The 21,196-nt window shown below is 55.9% G+C and overlaps 1 protein-coding gene across 4 annotated transcripts; it reads right to left on the bottom strand.

The window, feature by feature from the left end:
* Window positions 1-3,922: 3,922 nt before the first annotated feature.
* Window positions 3,923-20,249, bottom strand: ANXA6 (annexin A6). Of its 4 annotated transcripts, none has more exons than XM_014886980.2 (26): window positions 20,123-20,249; window positions 17,735-17,795; window positions 15,044-15,128; window positions 14,700-14,794; window positions 14,428-14,541; window positions 14,254-14,344; window positions 14,063-14,142; window positions 13,930-13,986; window positions 13,686-13,779; window positions 13,508-13,603; window positions 13,193-13,251; window positions 12,816-12,938; window positions 12,556-12,614; window positions 12,053-12,128; window positions 11,084-11,165; window positions 10,776-10,870; window positions 10,240-10,353; window positions 9,719-9,809; window positions 9,197-9,276; window positions 8,950-9,003; window positions 7,092-7,109; window positions 6,171-6,267; window positions 5,774-5,869; window positions 5,455-5,513; window positions 4,600-4,722; window positions 3,923-4,283 (listed from the first exon to the last, which is right to left on the bottom strand). In XM_014886980.2, exons 2-26 carry the CDS (start codon window positions 17,750-17,752, stop codon window positions 4,224-4,226), a joined length of 2,016 nt encoding a protein of 671 aa, XP_014742466.1. In that variant the 5' UTR covers window positions 17,753-17,795; window positions 20,123-20,249; the 3' UTR covers window positions 3,923-4,223. The 4 variants fall into 4 exon arrangements, with proteins under 4 accessions (XP_014742466.1, XP_088029702.1, XP_088029701.1 ...); XM_088173576.1 differs by lacking the exon at window positions 20,123-20,249 and adding an exon at window positions 19,677-19,820; XM_088173575.1 differs by lacking the exon at window positions 20,123-20,249 and adding an exon at window positions 19,109-19,127.
* Between the last annotated feature and the right edge of the window lie 947 nt (window positions 20,250-21,196).

The following is a 21,196-nucleotide window of genomic DNA, read 5'->3' as shown; positions in this document are numbered from 1 at the left end:
GTTGAGTTCAGCACCTTCAGTTGCAGCTTACTTATGTGAACGTGCCCTGATTGCTGCTGTGCTGTGGGAAATGGGCTGAGAAGGAACACAGACTGTGGATGGAAGGTGGTTGAACTCCCCTGTCCTCGGGTCCTACTTGTCTCAAATCATGTCTAGCTTCCTTCAAGTTGATCCCTCTCTGCAGTGAGCAGGGTAGGCCCAGTGGTGTGAATTCGAAGTGGCATTGGCCCAACAGCTCTTATTGCCCAAAAGCCCAGTCCTCTGTGCTGCTGGGCAGATGGAGCTCTCTTGAACCCTGATGGAGTGGTGGGGCCAGCCAGCACCTGGCTGCCATGAGTGGCTGTGCCTGGAGCTGGCCCTGGAGCAAGGCAGGAGCAGAGCAGGCAGCAGATGCAGCTGGTTTGGCACAGCATTCCAGGGCCACTCATGGGCTCAGCTCTGCAGGGGGCTGCCGATGGATCCCTCTTGGCATCAGCAGCTGGGACCTGCTGTTTGTGCTGTGCCAGTCGGATGTGTCCCGGTGCTCCGGTAGCAAAAGGAAGCAGAAGGCCGACAGTGACGCTGTAAAAGTGGGGAGGAAGCTCTGGCTGCAGGAGGGGATTTCCAGAACATTGTGATCTGCTGCTTATGCAAATCAGAAACTCAAATTAACCTGGCAGGATGGGAGGGCTCTGGGATGGAGGGCAAGGGAGAGGCAGGGGAGGGAGCCTGGGATAGTTAGCTGCTGGAAGGGCAGAAGGGAGTGTGGAAGTGATCAAGATAAGAGAGAAGGGAGGTATTGGGGAGCATTCCTGCTCCACCAAGCCTCTGCAGTACCCTGCCTTTACAGGGGTCTGGATCACACACTGGCTTTCTAGGGATGTTGGGCTGTGCTCACTTTGCTGGGTTTACCCTCTCACTGAATGAAGGCTCCCTTCTTCCTTTGCCTCTGGTATGTGAGGCTGGACTCAGTGTCACCCATGTCACAGGAGATCACCTGCCATCCTCTCCCTCCTCCACTGTCAGCACGGGATGAGTTGTGATGGGACCTGGTGCAGTCCCATAGTGGGGCCAAAAATTGTGGGAACCAGGTGTGGGATTGCTCAGAGGATTTCCTTGAAGCCTTAAGCTTTGAATCATTTGGAGTCTCATTGTACAAAACCAGCAATAGACACAGAGGGGATTTTCCCCTCTTCCTCTCTCCCCAGACTGTCTCATCCAGTTGCAATGCCTGAAAACAGGGCTCAGCAGCAATCATCATGTCCTGTAGAGCTGCTCCAGAGATATGGGAACAGTCCTAGAGAGCTCAGCTATTTCCTCAGCCCCAGCTCGCCTCCTCTCAAGACTGAAGGCTGGGTTTCTCCCCTCAGAGGAAGGGGAGGACGGAAGCTGGGATGGAAGTGGCTTGCTTTATGTTAGGGATTAATGCCAACATCCTATCTACCTCTGTGGCTCCTCCTTCCAGAGGCTGACAGCAAAGAGAATCTGCAGTGGCTGACTCAGAGCAGAGATCCGGCCCTCTCTGTGCAGCAAACATGGGCTCGTGGGGTTTTCTGGATGTTGCAACCTGTGAAATCTGGCCTTGGCTTTGCCTGGAAGCAAGCCCTTGCCACTGATGTTGCTGGTCAATGTGCAAAGTGTAAATCCCAGACTCTTCCCTGCAGTAGCCCTGAAAGCTAAAGCATGGATGGCCAGCAAGGATCTGCCTCCAGCCCCTACCCTGCTCACAGCCTTGCTAATTTTTTCCCCCCTTTCTTTCCTAGCCTTCCTTTCCTTGTTGATCACAGAGGTTAGGCATGAGATTTGTCACCGACTGCTCTCAGATTGGGTGGGTTGGGGCCAGCGGAGGGAGAAGAGGTGTTCCTGGATAGTGGTGCTATGAAGTGTATTTTCTCTAGAGACTGGTGCTACAGGAATAGGGATGAAGCTGCTTTTTGAGTGAGTCCCAGAGGCCATGCTAGTGCTTCCCAAGATCCCGTCACCTTCCTGGCATTGCCTTTGGATAGGTAGCTCTGCTGAGCTCAGGCCAGTCTGTGGTTCTTTATAGGGGCAAACCCAACCCTAGCTTGAGGTAGGTGTTTAAATAATCTGTGCTCAAATGTGCACTGACTGTGCTGAGTGTTTGCAGCAATTAAAATACCACTGGCTGTTTTCTGCTCCAGCTGAAACAGCAACTGCTGCAGGAGATAGATTACTATGGCACTGAGGTAAGACAAAGGTTTTTTGGCTGCAGGACTTTTCCAGAAGAGGGAGTTGCTCAAGGAAGAAACCCCATCTCACTCTCCCTTCCTGTCCCCAAACATTGTGTGACTCTGCCATCTTGTCTGCGTTGTAGGAGCAGCCTGCAGCAAGTGCCAGGGAAATTCCTGGCCTTGGGACTAATGTGCTTTGGTCAGCCAGTCCTCCTGGTGGTGGCATGACCCTGAGCTGGTCTGAGGACTGGCCCTGAGAGACTGACTTGTGGTCCTGTGCCACTCCAAGACATCTAGGCTGTGGGTGGTGAAATCCCTGGCCATTGGTGTATAACAATCATGGTACAGCCAGAGAATTCACTGGAGTGTTTACACTTGTGCCCCGGGAACAATCCCCAAACCCTCCCGCCCCCCCCCTTACAAACCCCTCGAGCCCTCGAGCATCTGTTTTGGCAACAAGAATGAAGCAGATGATGGCTCACGTGTCATGGCCCTGTGCTAACACTGAGCAAGGTTTCCTCCCGCTCTGGAGAAACAGGGTTCTTCTGCCCCAAATCTGGCTCTCCCAGGGGTGATGGGCTGTCACCCAAGCCTCAGAACTTCCTTGAGCTTTCCTCACTCCTGAGCCCTGTTCCCAGCTGCAGGGAGGTGGCCAGCTCTGCTCCCTGCAGTGTCTGTGCCACCCTCGTCTCCAGAAGCCTCTGCTGCAAAGCTCGGAGCTGCAGTGCAGAGCCACAGGAATAGACTGGCAGACGGAGATTGGGGTTACATCCTCCCTTCAAAACAACTTCCACAGCTGCTCAGAGTCTTTGCAGCAGGTTCCTGGCCAATCAGGTGACCCACAGGCTGCTGCAGGCATGGGTTATGTTGAGCCCCCCAGATGCTGTCTGGACAGAGATGCCCAATCCTTCTTATACACAGGGGCTAGACAGAGGAACCCAAATCTCTATGGGAATTATGGGGAGGGTGAAAAAGCTTCTATGAAAAAACTTCAACCAGACTGTTTTCCCTTAAGAAAGGTTATTTTGTTACAAGGGGATGTTTTACAGGAAGGGATCAAGGGAATTTTTAGTGGGATAATACCCAGCTGAGTTGTTTCAGCTTCCCTGGTTTGTCTCTACATGTTGCTTCTTCTTGACCTCAGCTGGTTTTGAAGTGTTGTAATAATATTGCATTATTATTCCTAACACTGCTTTGATATTTTGAAGGTGAAGCTTTCCTCACCCAGCTGTTCCGAGGAAGACTAGGGTATTCATAACTTTTTGTTCTGACTTGGAAACAATTGAAAGTGCTGGAATTTCCCGCTTTTGGAAATTCCAGTTCTTTTCTCCTGAGTGTTGGGGGAAGTGCAAACAAACTGGGGGTGTAGCCTCTATGGCATGTGCCTTTCGAGTGCTTCTTCAGCAGCTTGAAAGCACAGGAAACCACGTGCGAGGACGGGTGGATGCCATCAAGCCTGATTTGTATCTCTGGTTTATGAAAGCAACATCCACACAATGGCATGAACCCTGCCGGGGATTTTCAGAGGCATGAAGTGAAGCTCTTGGTGAAGTCCCTGCACTGCTGCCAGCCCCACATGCATTTTCAGCCCCTTTCTCAGCAGAAGCGTTGCTCCGAGAGGTTTTGTGGTGTCTTCAGGGCCTTCCCTGGAGCTGGGCTCTTACCCGAGTTTGCCTACGGGAGCAAGGAGACACCAAGGCTTCTCAGTCCCACCCAAACCTGCCGCAGTAAGTCAACTGCTCTCGCCCCAGTGTCAGCAACAGTGAGGTTTTATTTATCAGATTTAAAATTGTCTTTTCCATCTGGGTAAATTCCTTGGTTTAGTGGCATGTTCGGGTATGAATTATTTTGCTTCAAGACAGACAATCTCCCTACCCAGGCCCCTCTGCTCCCCTCCCCGAGACTCCCCCGCTTGCAATGTGGTGCTGCTTTCCAGCGCAAAGTGAGTTGTTCTCTGGAGGGGACTGAGTGTCCCCTGAAGCCCCTGAAGCTGCAGTGACATCAAGGCAGTGGCTGTGTGCTGGCTCAGACACAAAGGGCCCCAGCTGCCACCTAGTCCTCCCCGCCACACAGGGCCAGCAGAGCCTTGCGGTAGTCGCCAGAGGTGTCTTTCTGTAAGAAGAAGAGCCAGGTCAGAGAGTCAGCCCTGGGGAAAGCCATGTCAGAGAACCAGGCCTGAGGATGCCTGGTTCAAGGTGCTGGGCACAGGGAAGGCACAGCTCCATATCCTGGAGACTGTGTAGGTGTCCCTGTAGCAGTGGAAGACGCCAGCACATCCTCTCTACAGCCAGATCAGCCAACACTGGGGCTGCTGGGGCCAGGTTCCCCCTCCCCAGGTGATGTTCAGTCCTTGTGCTGCTCATGGCTCAGGGCCAGGACTCAGCCAGACAAGGCGATGAGCCAGGAAGGGATGTCCCTGTCCCCTCACCTCAATCATATGGTGCAGCGATTTGTCAAACAGGTCTATGAACTCGCCCCGGATGTTGAATAGGTCAATCTCGCTCCGAGAAATCATGATCCGGGTCAGGGTCCTCTCATCTGTGCCAGCACCCTGCGAGGGAGAGCTTGAATAAAAAGCCCTGTAGAGACTGGGGCTCACAGATGCTCCTGGCATCTCCAGCACAGTCCAAGCTGGAGACCAGGCCCATAGGAGGGCCACAAAAATGAGGCTGGAACACCTCTCCTGTGAGGAAAGGCTGAGGGAACTGGAGTTGTCCAGCCTGAAGAAGAAAATGCTCTGGAGAGACTTTATTGCAGTCTTTTAATACTTAAAAGGGGCTTTAGAAAGATGGGGACAAACTTTTTAGCAGGGGGTGTAGTGACAGGACAAGGGGTGATGGTTTTAAGTTAAAAGACAAGATTCAGACTAGTTACAAGGAAGACACTTTTTACAATGGGGGTGGTGAAACTGGCACAGGTTGCCCAGAAAGGTGGTGGATCTCACCTCTGTGGAAACATTCATGGCCAGGTTGGATGTGGCCTTAAGCAGTCATGAAGATGCCCCTACTTATTGCAGAGAATTGGACTAGATGACCTTCAGAGGTCCCTTCCAACCCTAACTGTTCTAAGATTTCTCCTTGGACATATGCTGGACTTGCTGCCAGCAAGACATCAGCCTGACACATCTGATAACCCCAAGTGTTGGTTTATGGTCAGCCCTCCTCATTCCCTCAGGGACAGCCAGAGGACAAACCCCATCCCTTTCAGGGGGTTAAAGCACAGTCCCAAAGAATCCCAGCCCAGCCCTCTCCCACAGCCCAGCTCCAGGAGGGTCTGTCCTCACCTTCATGGACTTGTAGAGCTTGTCAGCAAAGAAAGCTGGCTTGTTCTTCACACTCCGGACTGCAACACACAGAGGGGAGAGAAAGTGGGCTCATGGCACCCAGGGGACACATCACAGCAGGGAGCTGTGGCACCACTGCCTCAGCCACAAGCCCTCCTTGGCACAAGGGTGCAGGCCTGGCCCTCTCTAGGGAGTCTGTAGGTGCCCCAACCCCATGCCCCACGAGGAATCTCCATGGCCCAACGGCAGCAGGAATTTGCTGCCACACTGCCTTGGCAGTGACAGCTGAAGGGGCTGCCTGCCCTGAGGGAGCACTGACCGATGGCCACGAAGGCGTCCCTCACATCTCCCGACATTCTCTTCTTGATGGCGTGCTCCACGTCGTGGTTGGTCATTTTGATGAACTCCTGGAACACTGGGAATGGGGGAGAGGAAAGAGTCACTGCCCAGCTGTTCCATCCCAGCCCTGGGCACCTGGGAGACTCGAGCCTCAGCTGTGGAGACTTCTGGACCAGGTGGGACCAGAGCAGGCTTGGGTGACTTCAACAAGGAACCTCAGATGCCAGGCCATGCCACCTCTTCCCACTGCCTCCTCCCCACCACAGCTGGGGAGACAGGGCTCAACCTCAGCCTTGAGGGGACCCCGATCTCCCCACCTCCCATCCAGCCCAAATCCAAGCACTTGTGTTACAGCTGATGGAGAAACGGGATCCTACCTCTGCGGAGGTGGGGGTAGCTGCGGGTGCAGAGGATGCTGAGGAATCGCGTCTCCAGGGAGTCACTGGAGTCATTGCTGGAGACATCAGCAAGTTTCTGGGAGAGAGCAAAGAGTGAAGAGGGAGGCAGAGAGATGGACATAGCAGAGGGATACAGGTGTCAAACAGCTCTTCCTGGTACAGCCAGTCCTGACTGGAAACTCTTTTGTAAAGAGGGTCACCTTTATGAGCAGGAAAATAGCTGGGGATTTTTCCCCCTAGAAAAGGCATTTCCTTTGCACAAATGTGAAGCTGCACACTCACGGATTATCTCTAAGAAATCGTGTTTTTCAGTTTTTATGTAAAAAGCTCTGCAATGCTCATGGTTAAGACTTTTTTTGTCCTTTGTAGAGTATGTTTCAAGGGTGAAACATCACCTGAAGAGGAAGTTCAGGGCTGCCAGACACAAAAGCCACCCTGGACCATGGCAATGCAGCCCATGAATGAAACGGCTGCCATTCCTCTGTGGGCATCAATGGCAGGCTGTACTCATCTCATCCATCTCATCCTACTGCAGGAGAAAGTCACCCCTTCCCCAATTCCCACTTTTGGGGAGCCAGGGAAGCCAGCCCCGAGTCCCACACTGCCTGGAACATGGGTCCTGCATGCAGGCAGCAGGCAGGCTTGGTCCCCAAGGGCAAGGAAGGTGGCTTTCTCCCTCTCCTGCCTCACACTGCATGGAAGCGCTCTCATTGCAGGTCCCATCTATTGTCCCCTATTCTGATGCAAGGACACCGGAGTCTCAAGCCAGTGAGCACAGCCCATGTGGTCAGAAATGCCTGGCTTGTGGGCCTGCAATTCCCAGCCCCAGCCCTGCACCCCAGGATGGCAACATCCCTTCAAACATGCAGAAGGGTGAGGAGCGAAAAGGCAGGCACTCACCAGGGTCTCAGCAACAACCTGGTGGAGAGAGAGAGACAGGAAGACAACAGGGTCAGAAGGTGCTGCTCAACATCTATCGTTCCCTGACAAAGCAAGGAAAGTCTAGCAAAATCCCTTAAAACTACCTGTCCCCAGGTCCCCTGCTTCCCCATGAGCAGGACCTGTGTCCTCCTCCGGTTTGGCCTCTACACCAGTACCTTGGGAGGGTGGTCTTTGGCCAGAGTCCCCTCAGCTCTGTTGCTCCTCTTGGAGCATCCTTGCCTGGTTCTAGGCTGGCTCCCACCAGCCTGCTCACCTCTGCCAGTGGGACAAGGGGAAGGGCAGCTTTGCTGACAAAACACAGCGTGGTTCCAGGTCAGATGCCACCTGGCTGGCTCGTCCCTGTGCATGTCATCCCTGGCTCTCTCTGTGCAGCAGGGTGAGGTGAGCAGCAGCACATGCAGCAGGGGTGCAGGCAGTGAATAGACAGTCATGCTTTAGGATTTTAGCTTTTATGTTTTTCATATATTTGTAATCCTGCAATTCTTTAGTGTGTAACTCTAAACTCCATATAGGCTGTTAGCTACTGCTTTCGAATTTTAGTGAGACAAAACAATTCCTTTCTAGGTCTGGGAATCAAGGACACCTAGCTGTCTCAGGCCCTGAGAAATGTAAACAAAAGTGAGTTGAGGGGGAGCAAACTTGGGGTAAATAACTTCATTACCTGAAGCTGTAACTGGAAGATTAACCCCCGATATGTAAATTGACCAAACTTCTAAAAGTATGAAAACTCATGACCTGACATCCATTTTGGGTGTAGCCCCTGGGGGGGCTACAGGTACCCTAAATGTACCTGAAGGCACTTCAATAAATATAACTGCTTTCTATTCTCTTAATTTTGTCTGGCCTCTGTGTATAAGTAGCCCCAAAAGGCATCAGCAGAAGTACAGGCCAAGAGTGTGGCAAGGTGCAGGCAGTGCCTGGGCAGAGGTACAGGCAGAGAGTTTGGCAGGGTGCAGGCAGTGCCTGGGCAGAGGTACAGGCAGAGAGTTTGGCAGGGTACAGGCAGAGAGTTTGGCAGGGTGCAGGCAGTGCCTGGGCAGAGATACAGGCAGAGTGTGGCAGGGTGCAGGCAGTGCACGGACAGGGATACAGGCAGCACAACATCCACTCCCTCTGCTGGTGACAGCCCTGCTGGGAATGCTGTGGTGCTCTCCCGTGTGTTGGAATATCCAGTGCTGGCACAGGACAACCAAGCTAGAGCTCAGGTTTGACCCTGCAGAGATCTTCCCAGCCCCTTCTAGAAAACATGCGGTCCTGAGGAGCAGGAGGTCAGGGAACAGTGCCCGTGGGTCACAGGTCTCCTGGGACTAAGAGCTGAGCCAGGGAATTGGCCCCCACAGCCCCTTGCACTGCTTCTGGCTGCTCAGCCTTCCCCCTCCAGTTGTGTCTCACCACAGCCCAGGAGGTTTGGAGCACCCCAGTGTGTCAGAGCTGCCCCCTGCACAAATCATAGAGGTGGGTGGCTCCTGCAGGCCAGCCCAAAGCTGCATTTGAAGTTCAAGAGTCAAATTTCAGCGTCACTGTGTGCTACTGAACCCAAGAGTGGCAGCTCTGCACAAGAAAGGCCACAGCCTACTGGCTGGGGACTCCCTGGGGCTGCTCTCCCTGTGCATGGAACAGCAGAGCCAAGGGCTTCAGGAATCAGGCATGGGAGCTTTACTTCCAAGGGTATAATTTCACCTGGCATCTCCCCCTGCAGTTTACAGAGACACTGGCCCCAACAGCATTTGCTTCCCTGAGAATGTCAATTCCAGACTAGAGCATGCAACATCCTCTTCTTTTTTTGATGCAAACTCCATAAGAGTATGGGTCTTACCTTGGCATCTTCGTGTGCCTGTGTGAGGTTCTCTGGTCCTTCATCACGATTGCCCTGTGGTTGGATACAAAAATCATGGAGAGGGGACATCTCCTGGGAGAGCCCCAAGTGAGGGGGTGGCAGACAGAGTCCAGCAGCACTGCCCAGCCAGGCAGTGATGCTCTGTCTTCTCCAGCCACTGTCCTTCCAGACCACCAGCACTGCCTGTGGCAGGGAGAGGAAAAGACCCAGTGAGAGCTGCCCTTACCAGAGCCAGGGAGACAAGAATCCTCTTGAAATGCCCCGATGTGTCAGAGCTCAGGTCATCTTCCAGGCTCTTGTGGTAGGCTGTGGAGAAGGGATGGCTAAGTCCTGCAGCTCAGCTTCCCACCCACTAGTGCCTGTTGTGCCTGTGATCCCCATGGGAAGCATGGCTGAAGCAGATGCCTCCATCTGCTGAGCTCAAAGCCAGGGAAGAGGGTATCACCCCAGCAGCTCTAATGCCCTGAGCATAAGCACAGCCTCTTGCTCCAGGTACTCTGGAGGAAATAGGATCATTGTGAAAGAGCTTTCAGGGAAGGAGACACTGATGGCAGAGCATCATGGCATGTCACTGTGAGATGGAGAGAAGTGAGGACCAGTGCTCTGCTGGAGGGACTAAGAGACCTTCACAAAACCAAGCCATGGACCCCACCCAGAGACAAAACTTTGCCTGGGCTCTGGAAGGGCTTTGTAGAGTGTTATCTATGCCCAGAGCCTGGGTGCTCCCCCTGTCCCTCCCATACCCTACCTTCCTGATAGGCCTCGTTGATAGCCCGGATCTCCTGGTTGTTCCGCGTGGCCATGATTTCGATGAGGACACTCTCATCTGTGCCAGCCCCCTGGAAGAGAGTGGCATGGTGGGTGCTGCAGGTGCAAACACCAGATGGGGACATGATGGCACTGCCCTGCAGTGCCAGGCAAGAAGGGGTACAGGTCAATCATATGAAAAAAGCCTACATCCAGCAAATGGCCCCAAGGGCTGGTAGGAATCAACATGGAAATGTCCAAGTACACTGCTAGTGGGGTCCCAACTGGTGTGACTGGTGGACAGCAGTGCATGTCACTGGGTTGCCCCTACCTTGGTTCTCCTGTGGCTACCAGCTGGCTGAGCATGCTGGCTGGCTGCAAAGAGCCATGCAAGTCTTGAGTGCAAACCAGGTCTTTGTCCTGGTACTTTCTGATCTTTTCTTCTCCATAGGAGACGAGACCCTAGGGCACGTGAAGCTGTGGGCATTGACAGCCCTGGGCCACTAGCAGTGTGACAATTACCTCCACGGCCTTCCTCAGCTGCTTGGCATCATACTGGGCCGGTGTCAGCATCAGCCCGAGGATCAGCTTGGCCAAGCTGCCAGACAGCTCGGATTTCAGGTCTGCCATCAGGTCCTGCAAAAGTGTTCGAGGGTTTAGTCCCCAGCTGCTTTTGCAGGGACAGACCAGTTGAGGCAACATGAGAGAAAAAAAAGGGTAGCAGAGTGTAGGGATTGGAGACATCTGTGAAATCCCTTGGGGCAGTTTAATGTCACATATTCAGGTAGCTTTGAGGAGATTCTGGCTCTGGAGTCCTTTGTGCAGAGCTGAGGATGAGGCAAGTGAAGAGGAAGGGACACCCTCACATGGGGCACCCAGAGTGAGAGGCTGCTGTGACAACTCTGTTTCCCATGGAGGAGTCATGCCAGGGCAGGTGAGTGTGCCCCAGCTGCTCACTGCTCCCTGGGCAGGATTCCTTTCAGTGAGGGGCTGATCTCCATGTGGCAGGGGGCGGGATGTGGGCAGGAGGAAGCAGGGTGGGATGGAGACTGCAGTACCCTGCCATAATGAGCCTTGTAAGCCTTTAGGATCTGTTGCCTCTGGGCGTTGCTCCTCTTGGTCACCACCTCTATGATGGCCCCTTCGTCCGTGCCTGCAATGACAGCAGAGCAACACTGTGTCACCCCTGATCATGGGCACATGGCCACCCACACAAACTGGGTAGGTGGGAAGGGAGAACTCCCACAGCTCCGTCTTGATTCTTCTTGGGGTTTCCATGCAGCCCTGTGTGGACCAGGGTGGATTTTCTGCCCCAGGAGCTGTTGAGGAGCAGCAGGGAGGGCCTAAACTCAAGGTCCCCACTTACCCAGGCCCTTCATCGCCTTCCTCAGCACCTGTGCGTCCCCATCATCGTTGAAGACTCCTGCAGGCTGCACAGTTCCTCGCAGCTGTGGATGCAGAAAGGGGTTTGTGTTCACCCTCTAGGTAAGAGGGAAGGAGGGAGGAAGAGATGAAGGGATGGAGAGAGGGAGGGATGGAGAGGAGGAGGGAAAGTGCCACCCAGCAAGCTGAGGCCAAAGCAGGTTCTGTGTTAGTGCAAGCACCTGGCGATCAGTGAAGATCTCCCCACCACTGTCACCCCTTCCATTAGTGGCAAACCATAGCCAGACTAGCAGAGAGCAGGAAGAAGACAGCAACAGACAGTCCCTGGAGTCTCGGTGTCCTGTCCAGTGTTACACCTGCCTGCCCTAGCCTAGAACATCTCAGCCTGGGCTGGCCATGTCACTGAGAGACAGAAGAGGAGTCACTGAAAAGGTGCCCACTCCTACCCTACAGTTCTATCCTCCTGTGTCCTTACAGCTCCAAACACATCTCCATGTTCACAGTGTTCACGTAGGCTTCAGGGTGTATTTTCTGCACATCCCAAAGCACCCTTTTGTGGGAGCTTCAGCTGCATGCAGGTTGCTGCTCCCCATACTGCAGCCATGCCCTGGCCAGCTCTGGGCTACCCCAGGGAGCAGGAGTTCTTTGGTGGGCACTGAAGCCAGGGCTGCATGTGATGCATTGCAGAGACATGCAGGACCCACTGCCTCAAGGGAAGAAGGCCTCAGAGGGAGGAGGGGGTTAGTGGAACCCACAGGGGGCAGCCAGCCCTGCCACCGTTACATCCTGCCAAACTTGTACCCTAAAACCAGAGAATGGCATCCAGAGAAGCCGGGGAGTGAGAGTCAGAGCAGAGTGTGGGGCTGGCTGTGCCCCATGGCAGAGAAGAGCAGCCAGGCGTCCCAAGCTGGCAGGCAGCACAGAGGGGGTGCAGGGGGCGGGGGGTGCTGACCTCTACTTTGACCGCACTAAGCTCCCACATCCGATAGGCCACCTGCGCCGCCTCGGGGAAGAACTCACCTGCAGCACTGCAATGGAGGGCAAGGACAGGGGACAGTGAGCCATGGGGGCCCTGCACCTGCCAGCAGCCCCCCCTCACCCTGTCCTGCTCATCCATGAGGGGTGTTTTGTATCCACTGGGCACAGGGGCAGGATCCAGGTGCTTGCTGTGGGGCTGGATGGGTGGGAATGGGAGGAAATGTGCAGTGAATCCCAACCTCCCCCACCAAAGCATCCTCCCTCCAGGGGTTTGGCCCTGTCCAGCAGGGCTCCCATGTGCCAAGAAAGAACCATGACATTGTGGCTGGCTATGTAGAGGGGCCACAGGGCCCCCTGTACTGAACCACAGTCCTGTGGGTGCTGCTGGTCCAGGTGCTCCACCAGGCTCTGACCCAGATGTTGTACCCAGCACCAAGGTGGTGAAGAGGGACAAAGGGGGGTGACAGGCAGTCTTACTCATCGTCCCCTCCACACAGCTTCAGCAGAGCCTTCTTGTACTCCCCAGACGTGTCCTCCTGGAAAGGTAGATGGAGACAGAGAACCATGCAGTAGGTAGAGTCAAGGTATTGCCATGGGATGGGCTCATGGAGAAGGGTCTCCCTAAGCCCTGTCCTCAAAGATGGACACCCAGCACAGCCCTCCCAGGGGCACTGGCACCATGAGGGAGGCAGCACCAGCAGCTGCCTGGAGGGTGAGCAGGGACCCCCAGCCCTTACCTTTATCATGTTGTAGAGAGATTTCTCATACTTGGTCCTGAACACCTCCCGGATGTCCAGCATGTCGATCTCACTGCGGGACACCATGATGCGGATCAGCGTGTTGTCTCTTGTGCCCAGACCCTGCAATGGAGCAACCCATCAAGACTGGGATGGCCAAGCAACTCTGCTCAGCCCATCACATGTGGGACCCTCTATCTGATTTCTACCCAGTCCTGGGTCTGAGGGAATAACACCTTTAGAGAGTAGGGCAGAGACCCCAGGTCACATAAGTCCTGCCTTCATGGACCTGTGTCACCCTTCTCTCGAGCAGCAGCCTGTGGCAAGGGGACCCCTCCTCTGGCCAGATCCCTGTAGAGAAGGGGAAATCCACTCACCTTCATGGCCTTGTAGAGCCTTTCAGCAAAATACTCTGCTTTGCTTCTGATGCACTTCACTGCAGGGAAATTGAGGCGTGGTGAGGGATTCTAGCACCCAGCTTCACCAGTGCCTCCAGTGCCCCCAACCTCTGAGCACCCACACCCCACGGGAACCACATCCAGCATTCCCACCCATCCTGAAGAAGCCTCCCTGAGCTCCCTGATACCAGGTACAGCCACAGCCCTGACCTTGCTGGCCCTGGTGCTGAGCCCTCCCAGTCCAGAAAGAGTAGTGATGTGTTTTTGCAGGATCCCCATGTGGGGCTGGCTTACCCACGGCCAACATCAGCTTCTCAAAGTCACCAGAGAGCTCTCCCCGGATGCTTCTCTCAATGGGCTTCCCAGCAATTTTCAGATATTCATCAAAGACTGTAGAATGAGAGCAAGGAGATGCCTGGAGAAGCTGCCAAGTTACCTTCAGGCCCACCCTGAGCTCGCAGGTGATGCTCACCCAGGCGGAGATGCTGCCTGCTCCTCCGGCCAAGGATGTAGATGAATTGGGCCTCATCTGTGCCCCATTTCAGCTCGCCAGCTTCCAGCAAGTCCTTGTGGGATGGAGAAGGTGGCACAGCCTGACTCAGGGTGCTGCCCTTGGCACCCACCCACCTTTTGCAGCCTAAATCCAGATGTCCCAGTGACACCAGCCCCATCCCCGCCCGGATAATCACCTACCACAGTGATCCACCAAGCCTCACCTTGGCATCCTGCTCCACCAAGTCCTCGCTCACCACATCGTCCTCTTCCCTGGCACCCTGTGGGAGAGAGATGGGCTCAGCCCTGCAGGGCACAGGCACCCACCACCTACAGATGCTGGACAGATGGACACACCTGAAGCAGAACAACGAGCATCTTCTTGAAGTGGCCCGATGTGTCTCCAACGATGTCAGCTTCCAGGTCTCTCTCATAGGCTGGGAGAAGGAAGGGAAGAGGTCAGCCCTGGAGAGCTGGGTCCCTTCACCTCTGCCCTTTTAGTGGCCCAAGGAGACACAGGGCAGGCCCTGCCCTTTCTCAGTCCTCACCATCTTTGTAGGCAGCCACCAGGTCATGGATCTCCTGGTTGGTGCGGGAGGCGAGGATCTCAATGAGGCACTTCTCATCCGTGCCGATGCCCTGGGGGCAGAGACACAGCCCCATGAGCCCTGGGGCTGGCTGGGCTGTCCTGACGGGCCCTGGGGGGCATGCCTACCCCTTACCGAGATGGCATCTTTGATCTCTTTGGCATCTCCATAAGCTGGGGGGCGCATCAGGCTGACGATCAGCCGCTCAAACTTCCCTGTCAGCTCGTACTTCAGGTCTGCAATGAGGTCCTGGTGGAGGGGGAGAAAGGGGCTGGGGGATCCTCTGCTCCACAGCACCTCTGAGTGGGTCCAGGGAGCAGTGGGTCCCTGCGTGGCCTGGGTGGTGGCAGCCAAGGCCAATTGTGTTTGCAGTGGGGGCACGGGCCAGGGAGAATTCCTGACTTTACCTTCCCATAGAGGGACTTGTAGGCTTGGCAGATCTCCACTCGCTGCTTGTTGCTTCTGGATGTGATGAGGTCGAGGATGGCCTCCTTGTCACTGCCTGTGGGGAGAACCAGGAGTCACCACAGCCACCCTGCTGTGCCCAAAGCTGCTCTGGAGCTGGGGCTGGGAGGACAAGCAGAGCCAAGCTGGCTCCAGGGAGAAAAGGAAAGCAGGAGAGCTTTAGCACACTGCTAAAGCAGTCAGCCGAGAGGGGAAGTGATGCAGGACACCGAGCCATGCGAGGGTCAACTAAAGGAATAGGGGACACCAAGGGTAGCCCTGGGGCAGTCTGGAGGAGCATCCATACCAAATCCCTTCATGGCATTGTACAAGGCCTCTGCATCCTGGTTGGCGTCAAAGCCCGGGAAATCCTTCACTGAGCCCCTGTAGACCTATGGGAAAGGAGGGGAGAAGGTACAAGAGGAAGAAGCCCCAGTGAGATGGGGGAAGGAGAAGTTGAAGCTGAGCAGGATTGAGGTGAGATCCGCTGTGGTTCAGGCTGCCCAAGGCAAAAGTCAACCTCAGACATAAATAATTGTTTTCCTCTGCAGTTGTTTCTTTTCCTGTTTGCTCTCCTTACAGAGAGAATTAATTTTCCACTGCCTGTTGCAAACAAGGAACCACTCAGGATGCTGAGGATGCCCATGATCTGCATGACCTCCAATCTACAGGCACAAATGGGCTGCTAAGTGGAAAACACTAAGAAGCACCAGAGCTGACAACAGTTTGTCCTGCTCCAGCATACACTCCCATGGGGCCCAGGCTGATCCAAGGGGTTGCAGCAGAGATCCTGGGTATTGGGAAAGACCTTCCTGAGAGCCTGAGAAATCCTGGGGGTTGATATGATCCACTTCTGTCTGCTTTTCTGCCACTTCCAGACTGCACAACAGGGAGCCCAGGAATGACACCTCCAGAGACCTCAGAAAAAAGGAGGGACCAGAATCCTCCTTCCCAGGTCAGCTTTGTTCAGGGGAATTCATCCCATGGGAGCCTGGAGCCGGACTCTGAATGAGATCAGCACCACCCTGGGTGGAAGCAGATGTGAAACCATCCTGGCCCTACATCAGGAACTGGGATACATCCCCACCACAGGCACAGAGTGAGAAGAACTGAGGAGCAGCATTTCCTTAGCAGTCTTGCCGAGAAACAGGAGGGCTGGGAGCTGAGCTGGGGCTGTCAGTTGTGTCAGCATCCTGGGAAACTGAGCATCCTCCCGTGGCTCTGCTTGTACCACGTGCCAGCCGGGTATGTGCACCTCCCTGGGCTCATCTACTCAGGATCTGCTGCATGGCTTCTTTAAAATCCTCAGGAGCTGTACAAAGGCCCAGGCCTGCTGCCAGCATGGACATCTAAAGCCAGCATATCCTCAGAGAAGATGGACATCAATGTCCCTGACCCAGGAAGTGCCTCCAGGAACGAGCCCAGGGAGATGGACTCAGGGCAGCTCCATACCCACCACTCTCCTGGGTGCCATCCCAGTGTCACGGCACAACAGCTCTGCTGCACATCCCACCCAGCACCTTCAGAAACAAACCAGCCTCTCTCCTCCTATTTTCCAGAGAGAAACTGGGCACATCCCACAGTCCCTCTTGGGAGGAGCTGCTGGCATTGGTGTCCCATGTAGCAGGGACGAAGAAGAGATGCTGCCCTTCCAGGGAACCAGGGGGCACGGGACAGATCGTATTGCAGGTGATTCATCAGGAGAGCTGGATTTAGCCCCACTTCCCGGCAGCTCCCAGACCCTCCTGGCTTGGCACAAGCTGCTCCCACACACATGCCCTTGCAGAGATGGAAATAAATTGCAAGGCAAAGGAGGTGCCTGGAGGCAGCAGGAATGAAAAAGAGTGGCTGGAGGGTATTGAGAAGTCAAGATGTTGGCTGTGGTTAAATGGAGAGGAAGAGCAGGGCTGTGTTTCTGCCTGCTGAGCCATCGAAGCATGAGCTGCCTGCCTTGCTGGGGCAAAGGAAACTGAGGCAGGAGTTCAGTGTTCTGCATCACCCCACACTCCCTGCATTCTCTGTGGAGACGAGCCCCAGGGAAGTGCGGAAACATAATTTAGGATGGAAACAGCATCCTGCCCACTGCATACTCTTCATACCCCCATCCCATTTTCCATCCTGTTTCAGCTGCCAGGGGCCTCTCGCCTCCCCTCCTCCAGCCTCTGAGTCATCCTGGCCTGTCCGGGACCTCCCAGCTAAAAATAAGCCACACTGGGGACAGGAGGGTGGAAGCAAAATTCCCAGCGTGGCTTTGCTCTCTTCCACCCCATGGCTGCTTGGGGTCCTGGACTACTGCAGGAAAATGCTCACCTGCACTGTGCCTCAGTTTCCCCACCTAGAACAACCACTGCCTCAGCTCGGCAGGAAGCCTTGGGTAGTAAGGCTGGAGGAAATGTTTGATTTCTCCAGGGAATGGAAAGCAGAGCCTGGCCTCAGCAGTGGAGAAGGGAGGCTCTGGGCTGGGACTCCTCCCCTGCCAACAGTCAGGCTGCATTGAGCCAGCCACAGCTGCCCATCAAGGCAGGGTTTTCCACCCACATTGAGATGTTTTCCTGGCTGCAGGGGAGCACCTGCTCACCCAGCTGCCACACTGCACCAGCACCAGGGGGAAGTAATCCAGTCTGGGAAGAGGGGAAAGGCCCAAACATAGTTGCACGCCCTGCAGCATGCTCAGGCAGGAGTTTTTTCCATCAAATGCCCAAATCTCCAGAGCAACATCTCTTCCCCTTCCCACGGCCCCACTTCTCCTCCCCATCCCACTGTGGTCCCGAAAGGATTTTTGCTCCTTGCTGTCCCTGCTCCCCAGCCCAGCACTTCCCCTATCTGCATCACATCCAGACAGCACTGGCTGGAGAGGCAGGAATGTAAACAGGCTCTGGGCAGCATGGTGACCATGCACGTCACCACATCCTTGCTGCCGCTGGAGATACTGCCCCAGCTCTGGGGTCTGCCCCGCACAGCCCAGGACCCATCCCCACTATGTGGAGCTCACCCTTACCTTTCCTTGGGGTGCCATGGCTTCCCAAGCTGGAAATCACTGGAGCAAGGGCAAGGAGGAGCTGTGGAAGGGAACAGAAAGGTCAGTGTGAGCCAAGGCCCCTCTCTGCAGGTTGTGTTAGTTAAGGGAGGGTTTGCTCCCTCCTGGGGTGTGGTGACCACGGGAGAGCAATGCCAGGTGCTGCAGGATGGATCAGGGAGAGGAACTCTGCTGGCCACCCTGTGGTTACTGAGCCTTTGCTGGCACTGAGGGGACCTCACAGGCCAGGGGCAGTGCAGAGCCTGCACAACTTCCTGCCAGTACCAAGAGAAACCAGAGGGGAAAATGTGCTGAATATGTGGAAAAGGGCCGGGCACCCTCTGCAGGACTCTCTGTAATGTCCCTCCTGCTCCCCTGCAGCCCCAGACCCTGGGGCCATCTCAGTTTTAGCAGCTGCTGGGGACATGTCCTTGTCACACAGTGCTGGGCAGCCCACACAACATCCCCCCACAACTGTTATCTGAGTTTCTGTGCAGCGATCAAGGCCACCATTAGTCCTACACATCCTTGGAGACCAGGAAACACAGCTGGGTTTCCAGGGTAACTTGCAGGTTGTTTTCTAACACCGGCACCACTTATGACTGCAACCCACTGCGGTGTGGGCTCTCCCCACCCTCACAGAGAAAGTCCCCCAGCAGCGCCATTTGCTCCGAGGAAGCTGGTAGAGGGAGAAAAACAGCTGGAAAATGGAGCCCAGCCATGAATGAACCGCTGAGCGTCAGCTGAGGCCAGCCATGAGGCACGGCCCCTCCTGGCTCCTTCACCCTCCCTCTGAGACACGTTGCAGAAAAATTCAAAGCAGAGCAGGGCCACCCTGGGGGATTTCTGACCCCACAGGAGTTCGGTTTCATGCTGTGGAGCGAGCAGGAGAAATCACATGAATTTCCCCGGCTTGGCTGCACATCCCTGCAGGAGCACCCATGCAAGGGGAGACCCAGCCCTGCAACCCAGCCCCTGCTTGGGTACAGGAAGCTTTTAGCACCCACAGGCACCCTGGCTGAGGGGAGAAAATTTTGCAGAAACCCAGAGCTGCTTTCATCTCCCTTTCCCTCTCCAGCTGGGGAGGTTGTGAGCATCACCCCCTTCTTGTGGCTCCTGGGTGGGGACAGGGGACAGCCCCCACATGTCCCACATGCAGTGGGGCCGCACTGCGGCCGGATGCTGGGTGGGTGCCAAGGGATCCCACTCCCCCCACAGGCAGCCTCTTAATGCCACTTTGGAGCCTGTACACGAAGCTGTGTAATACCCTCCCGGGAGTGGAGAAATCCGAGCATGGCACAGCCCTTCTCCCTCACTCCATGCATGTGGCAGCGGGGCTGAGACCACTCAACTCACCTCGGCAGTGTTGGAGAATCGCCGACCACACCCAGTCTCCGACCTGTCCTCGTAGTGCCCCGTCCCTGTCCCCCACTGCTGCTGACACCTCCGCAGAGGCCGGGAGAGCAGCCCCGGGGAAATCCCCGGACAAGTACACCCCATCCATCGGGCAGCATGGCCCAGCATGGGGGTACACCTGCCCCCCACCCAACAACGGAGAAATGTGGGCTATGGGGATCCCGTGAGAAATCCTAAATTATGTGCACAGCCTTTGTGGAAGCCTCTGTTTCGCCAGCAATGCACCCCTCTGGCCTCTCGAAATCCCCGCCAAGGTCTGAGCTCAGGGGTGCTCCCCAGGAGCCCCAATGCCTTGCGGGGCTTCCCCAGCATAGAGGCCACAACACCCAGTGCCCCGCCATTCGCTGTCCGAAGCAAAGGGAGCTTCCCTGGGTTAAAGAAACACCGGCATTCATCCTCCTGGTGGGGCTAGGGACGTCCCCAAAATGCCCTGCCACACCCCACTGCCAAAAAGCCTCCCGGGCCTTGAGGAGCTCCGAGCCTCTGGGCTGTTGCGGGGTGCGTTTACCTGTGCAAAACTTGGTAGGAACCAAACCAGGGGGGATGCTCAGCTTGAATGCCAGCTGGAAGCAAGGATGGGTGTTTCAGCAGCCCCCGCAGCCCCCAAGCATGGATTAAGGCGCATCTCGCCGGGACACACCCAGCGGGGCCCGCAGCCCCGCCAGCGCCCACCTCAAGCAGCACCCACCGGCAGCACAGCCCCCCGGGGGGCTTGTCAAGAAGGATTTTCCACAAAAAACCCCCAAAAAAACAACAACAGGAAATCCCCCTGCAGCCACCCCTTGGAGGGAGCCTCCGCTTGCACAGCTCACCGCCTAACCCAGCCAGGGCTCTTTCCACGACTTTCCTCCCCCCCGGCCATTGCGGAAAGAAGTGCCCGGCCCCGTCCGGCCGCCCTGCCCGCAGCCCCCGGGCCGCTGCCCCGCGGTGTCCCGGCCCGCAGCGGGCACTGACCGGCAGCGCGGAGCCTCTCGGGTGCGCTCACAGCCGCCGCCGCCGCGCCCGCGCTGTTCTGGTGGCCGAGCTCTCGTCCTTGGCGAGCAGCTGTTTCTACACGGCGAGACGTCCCCGCCCCCGAGTCCCCGCCTGCCATGGCCAGGGCCACATCCCACCCCTGGTGCCACGCCAGACCTCAGCCGGGTGCCCGTGGTGCAGCGGCGCCCAATGTCACCGGCACAATCATCCTCAAAATCACCCTACCCTGCCCGGCTGGGGGGAAGGGGGTCGCCTGGCTGAAAGAGGCGCCCCCCGAGAACAAGAACCCCACTGATGTGTGCAGGGGCACTGTGCCAGCAGCGGTGACACGCACACTGCCAGGCAATACCGGTGATTGCATTTCAGCTACGGAAATGTCACCCTTCTGTCCCCCCAGCTGTGGTTTCCTGGCGAACACCCGGCGCAGGGCATCCCACTGCCTCCCGGTGCTGCTGCCAGCCACCTCCTCCTGCACCAAATCATTCCTTCCCTGCTCATGGCTGGGAAATTTCGCTGGCTCTGCAAGAGTCTGAAGAGGGAAGAATGGCCTGGCCTTGGTCCTCCAGGACCCGCTTAAGGAGAGAGGTGCTGACCAAGGCTCTGCAATGAGCACCCATGGGCAGGACCCGAGCTGGCACAATGACCCGGGTTTTTCCCCTCAGTCTTCTCTTCCCACGCTGCAGACACAGATGAGATGCAGGCAGAGTCTCTCCAGGATGCTCCTGGCAGGCTGTACCGTTGCCTGCAGTGCCCCAAGGCCCTTTCCTTCCCTGTCTCACCCACGTTTAACCCGACTCCTCCTTTGCCATCATGCTTTGCCCAGCCACCACAGAGGCCACAACAGGGCTGGAGGAGCTGGTGGAGCTTCCCAGGAGCCACAGGCAGTGATCCCTGGAGATGCTGAAGGCTGCTTGTGTGTAAACTTTCAGGCATCCCAGCCCTGGTGGTACCCACTGGCCTGAGCATCCCTCTGGGGCTGCAAGGCAGCTGAGGGTCATACAGTGACATACTGGATGGCTGGCATGCAGCCATAGGGCTATGCTGCCCTGAAGG

Source organism: Sturnus vulgaris, chromosome 15 (assembly GCF_052056855.1).
Source record: "Sturnus vulgaris isolate bStuVul1 chromosome 15, bStuVul1.hap1, whole genome shotgun sequence".
Taxonomy (NCBI): Eukaryota; Metazoa; Chordata; class Aves; order Passeriformes; family Sturnidae; genus Sturnus; species Sturnus vulgaris.
Note: the sequence above shows the minus strand (reverse complement) of the source record. Positions and strands in the feature narration are given on the sequence as shown.